We start from the raw sequence: 5,596 nt of genomic DNA, 5'->3' as shown, positions 1-5,596 counted from the left end.
GGAGAACTATGACATGAGTGATTTCCACTCACCTCATAGTTCTAAGCCGACCTGTGACAATGAGACTGTCACAGGTCAGCTCAGTAGATCGGGAGGTGAGAGAACACATACCGGGTTCCCTCACCTCTCGATCCTGTCACGGCTCTCTGCCGTGACAGGGGGGAGGGGCTGGATTCCCCTCTCCCCCCTCCGATCTGCCAGCGCTGACTGGCGGAACGGACGAGGGAGGGGGCGGGTACAGCTGGCTCTGCCTCTAGATAGGCAGAGCGAGCTGTCACTCACGCAGCTGGGCGGATCCCGTCATCTAAGGTAGCTCGCGGTATACTGAGCTTAGGGTAACGGGAGGACGCTAGTATGTATCCTCCCGTTACCCCAAGGAGAACTATGGGGAAAAACACTGACCCCATAGTTCTCCTTTAAGTGTCTCAAAGTGCCAACCCTGCACTTCGACCCAAATACTGATGATTTCTTTTACAAAACACATTTCATACCACTGTTTGAACTAATTATGTGCTCTTAGGTGGGCTCTGCAGTTGTCTGTATGGGCTCTTGGGGGCTGTGCAGCTTCAAGGTGGTCCATAAATGGTCTTAGGTGGGCCCGGCAGTTGTCTGTATTGGCTCTTGGGGGCTGTGAAGCTTCAAAGTGGTCCATAAGTGCACTTAGGTGGGCCCTGCAGTTGTCTGTATGGGCACTTGGGGGCTGTGCAGCTTACAGGTGGTATCATACGTGCTCTTAGGTGGGCCCTGCAGTTGTCTGTATGGGCACTTGGGGGCTGTGCAGCTTACAGGTGGTCCATATGTGCTCTAGCCTCAGGTGGGCTAGGTGGGCCCTGCAGTTGTGTATGGGCTGGAGGGGGGATGGGCTGTGCAGCATCCAGGTCATCTAAAAGTGGTGGTCCTTAAGTGGTCTCTAAGGAGGGCTATGTGGCTCCTAAGGGCAGATCCAGCCTTCTAATTAGACTGCCGCTCGCTGCTGGCTTGGGCCCTGAGGGGCCCCAGTGATCGGCCGTCTAATATGCTCTCCTATGTCTGAGGCAATGGCGCCATAGCTAGAGCGTGTGCGCCTCACATACCTTGTTAGTCGTTGACGTCACTGCGCCTGCGCGGCTCCTCGTCCTCAGTGCGCTTGCATGGCAGCAGATGACGGCGTCTCCGAAGCTCTTTTCTGCACCTGTGTGCCCGTCAGTGAACTTGGAAGTTCACTGACGGGCACTGAAAGCAATTACATTACTTTAAGTGTGGCTATGATGCTCTAGTCCAATGGTGGCGGACCTGGGCTCGCGTGCCAGCAGAAACGGCCACGCGTGCCCGCTCTGGCACGCGTGCCATAGGTTCGCCACCACTGGACTAGAGCATCATAGCCACACTTAAAGTAATGCAATTGCTTTCAGGCAGGATATTACTTCATACTGTACCCCCAATGATCCGTAAATAATATATGGAGCAGCAACTAATGAAACAAAGCTATAGTAACTATAACTGGAAATCAACAACACAGTCAGTATGGAGTAAGTAATTCAGCTGGTAATTGAGGTACACATCATATGCAGTTGCAGATTTAGTCCAAGTATATATTTGCATATGCAACACAGAAGGGAGCCAGTTTGCCCCAAGAATGGTCACAGAATGGTCGCAGGTGAAGAATCCGGGTCCAGTAGAGTGCTGAGAGAGAGCGTTCCGGCAAAGGTTCCAGGAGATGACAGGCGTTCTGACCTCAATAGTGGAACGCCATGTTATCTCAGCTGGGGCTTTAAATAGGGCCAGAAAGTGGGAGGAGCGCTGGTCGGCTCGGAGCAACTTCCGCGTTCCAGCGTGGAACGCAGCCTGCGCTATCAGAGGCCAGAAGACGAGTGTCTTCCGCGTTCCAGCGTGGTATGCAAAGCGGCCGTCCCGGGGAGAGCGGTGGAGCTGTAACGGAACCGCGACCCCTATGTGGAGTACGACGGTTGCCGTTACAGAACACCCTCCCCAAGGGAACACCCCCGGGGGTTCCCAGCTGGGGATGGCCGGTCAGGGTACCTGTGGTGAAATACCCTCGTCAGGCGAGGTGCATGCACATCGGTGGAGTCCTCCCAGGAATCTTCTAGGTGTCTCCATCTCGGGACCCTGTATGCATAAATCGGGGAGATAGGATAACACGTATCGTTGCAATAGAGGGAATGTAGGTGTAGCTTCCGCTCTGACCATAATATGGAGGGTTGGTGAAGTGTAACCCAAGGGAGGCCTAGCACGATAGGAAATAAAGGAGATGGAATAATATCGAATACAAGGTATTCGGTATGCCCCTCTCCACAGGTAACCAGCAGAGGTTGAATTTGAGTGATAACAGGACCCGATGGGGAGGTGGCGCCATCAATAAAGGTTACAGACAAGGGTTTATGCTTCATAACGCGTGGTATTTTATTTGTTGAGACAATCTGTGAATCGATGAAATTGCCAAAAGCGCCGGTGTCCACCATGGCGTTAACGGTGATCCTCTCTTGATCCCACTGTAGGGTGAGAGAGACATGAACGAGCTTTTTGACGATAGGGCATGTGGCGACAGTGTGATCGGGGGATAAGCAGTAGAGACATAAGTGGAGGGCTCTTCTCCTGTCCTTCTCAGCCTGGGAAAGAGGTCCACGAATCGCCCCGACTTCCATTGGCTCGTCCTTAGGAGACCTGGCTCTCCTAGGGGAGACTTTCTTTCGTGGAGACGGCGGTCGATGGATACGGATAGGTGGATTAAATCGCCTAAGGAGGCAGGAAGTTCAGCGCGGGCAATCTCATCCTACATAGCATCAGGAAGGCCGAGGCGGAACTGGTTCCGCAGACTGATATTGTTCCATTCGGTCTCTCTGGCCCAGCGCTTGAACTCTGCGATATAATCCTCAACGGGTCTTCTACCCTGCTTGAGGGCCCTTATGTCGTTTTCAGCAGTCAGTTGCTTGCTGGAGTCCTCATAGAGGAGTGACATCGCATCTAGGAAGCAGGGGAGGGACTCTAACAGCTCATCGTCCTCCTCGAGGTATGTCTCCGCCCAGGCTCTAGGTTCACCCTTGAGATACGAGATTAAGGTAAGTACCTTAAGCCGGTCAGAGTGGTAAGTGCGTAGCCGTTAGATCGAACATGAGTTTGCATGACTTGACAAACTGGCGATAAGACTTTCTATCTCCTGAGAAAGGTTCAGGTGGGCAGACTTTGGGCTCCGGACGATCTCTGGGAGCAGCAGGGGCTGCCTTTTGGTTAACCAGGGCATGAAGTGCCTGGTTTTCAACTTGTAGCTCCTGCATGGAGTTGGTTAGGGTCTCAACCCTTTGGGATAGAGTAATCAGATGCTTAGCGAGCTCCGCTGGATTCATCTTTGTTTGAAAGGTTCCACTATTCTGTAACGCCTACTTAGGTACCGTGGGCGTGGATCACAACTGCGGAGGCTTCTCAGGCAAGAGTCCCTGGCGCCACTCTCAATCTTAGCAGAGAGTTAGGGACTAGAGCATCATAGCCACACTTAAAGTAATGTAATTGCTTTCAGGCAGGGTATTACTTCATACCGTACCCCCAATTATCCATAAATAATATATGAGCAGCAACTAATGAAACAAAGCTATAGTAACTATAACTGGAAATCAACAACACAGGCAGTATGGAGTAAGTAATTCAGCTGGTAATTGAGGTACACATCATATGCAGTTGCAGATTTAGTCCAAGTATATATTTGCATATGCAACACAGAAGGGAGCCAGTTTGCCCCAAGGTACTTGCGGTTTTATGATCAAGCAGGAGTATAGTTAGGTTGCAGAATGGTCGCAGGTGAAGAATCCGGGTCCAGTATAGTGCTGAGAGAGAGTGTTCTGGCAAAGGTTCCAGGAGATAACAGGCGTTCTGACCTCAATAGTGTAAAAAAAAAAAAATAAGACACTGTCTTATTTTCGGGGAAACACGGTATCAGAGGCCGGAAGATGAGTGTCTTCAGCGTTCCAGCGTGGAACGCAAAGCGGAAGTCCTGGGGAGCGGTGGAGCTGTAACGGAACCGCGACCCCTATGCGGAGGACGACGGTTGCCGTTACACACATGTAGGGAGAGCAGTGCTTCCCAAAGTCAGGGGAATTCCCATCTTAGGCTGGCCGAATCCTGCAGAAATTCAACCAGTGTCTGGCCCCATCTGCACCCCTCACTTCCATCAAAGTCCATTGTCCAACTTTTGTGGAAGGAGCTAGACCTGAAATTATTGGCTGAACAGTGAGTGAAGTCCATCATCTGCAGTCACTGTAGGGGATCCCCTCATCTATGCTGTCACAATATAAAGTGGGGAATTCCCCTCCTCCATGCTGTCACAATACAAAGTGGGGGGGGGTTCCCCTCCTCCATGTTGTCACAATACAAAGGGGGGGGGTTCCCCCGCCTCCATGCTGTCACAATACAAAGTGGGGGGGGGTTCCCCTCCTCCATGTTGTCACAATACAAAGGGGGGGGGTTCCCCCGCCTCCATGCTGTCACAATACAAAGTGGGGGGGTTCCCCCGCCTCCATGCTACAGTCAGCAATGGCTGTTTACATACAAGCGGTCCGGCATCTGTAAAGACGCCCAATTGCTTGTATGAGGTACCTTTCTGTGCGGCCCCCCCTCCCCTCTCCTTACCTGCCATCGTCGCTGTCATTGCTGCGATGCCGGGCGTCCGATCCGGTACCGGCATTGTGTATCCGTGCAGGGAGAACAGAGGGAGTCAGTACACGATCTCGTTCTGATCATCTCCCCGTTCTGTGAGTGCGGAAGTCGTGTTTATTACATCACTTCGGCATTTAGCTGTCACTCCAGACAGCCAGAGAGAAGCTGGTGAAGCAGATGTCGGCTTCATCAGCTTTTCTGGGGGTCCCTAGGTAACATTAGGGGTCTTAAGACCCCCTAATGTCTCCAAAAAGAGGACCTGTCACTGTAATTTGATATCACATAGGGAGGGGTCTTCTTAGCCCGCTATGTGATAATACAATTAAGTTTTTTTTTTTTAAAGTAAAAAACGTTTTAACGTTCCCCACCTCCACATAGACGGGCAGAAATGTGACGGGGGCCATCGCACAAAAACGACAATTGTGCCCATTACACCGCACATGTTACATATCATCGCAAACGTCAGAGTGTGAGCAATAATTTTAGGGCCATTACTCACTTGTAACTAGGTATGCACCGATACATCGGCGCCGAAACATATCGGCCGAAAATGGCACTTTTGGCATAATGCCGAAAGAGCCATGTTTCAGGCCGATACATCGGCGCATACCTGGTTTCTTTTCTCCCCGCTGGGCGCTGCTCTATGTTCCAGCGGGGAGAGAAGAAAGTGACAGCCGGCCGAGCGCTGCAGGACGAGAGCGCTGGGAGCGGCCGGCGTCTCTCCTCCCACACCGCTCAGCCGCCTATCACAGTCCGGCAGAGCGGTGTGGGGGCGGAGACACCGCTGTCACAGGAGGCTGGGCTCTCCTCTCTACACCGCTCCATCAGCCTCCTGTGACAGCGTGTCAGAGAAAAGCAATGTACACACACTCCGTGATCAGTGATCGCTGAGTGTGTGTTCATCATTGAGAATATGGTATGTTTACTATATCCTCAATTATGAATGAATGGG

General features: G+C 51.9%; 1 protein-coding gene across 1 annotated transcript in view; it reads right to left on the bottom strand.

Annotated features, from left to right (window-relative positions):
- Positions 1 to 1,408, bottom strand: part of RNF166 (ring finger protein 166) — a 10,499-nt gene extending 9,091 nt beyond the window's left edge. The window contains exon 1 of the mRNA XM_018566444.1: positions 1,404 to 1,408. Within this exon, the coding sequence (XP_018421946.1) occupies positions 1,404 to 1,408 (5 nt within the window). The remainder of the gene's footprint in view (positions 1 to 1,403) is intronic.
- Positions 1,409 to 5,596: the final 4,188 nt, after the last annotated feature.

Source organism: Nanorana parkeri, unplaced genomic scaffold (assembly GCF_000935625.1).
Source record: "Nanorana parkeri isolate BGI_ZX_2015 unplaced genomic scaffold, ASM93562v1 scaffold950, whole genome shotgun sequence".
NCBI lineage: Eukaryota > Metazoa > Chordata > Amphibia > Anura > Dicroglossidae > Nanorana > Nanorana parkeri.
This window is presented reverse-complemented; position numbering and strand designations above follow the sequence as displayed.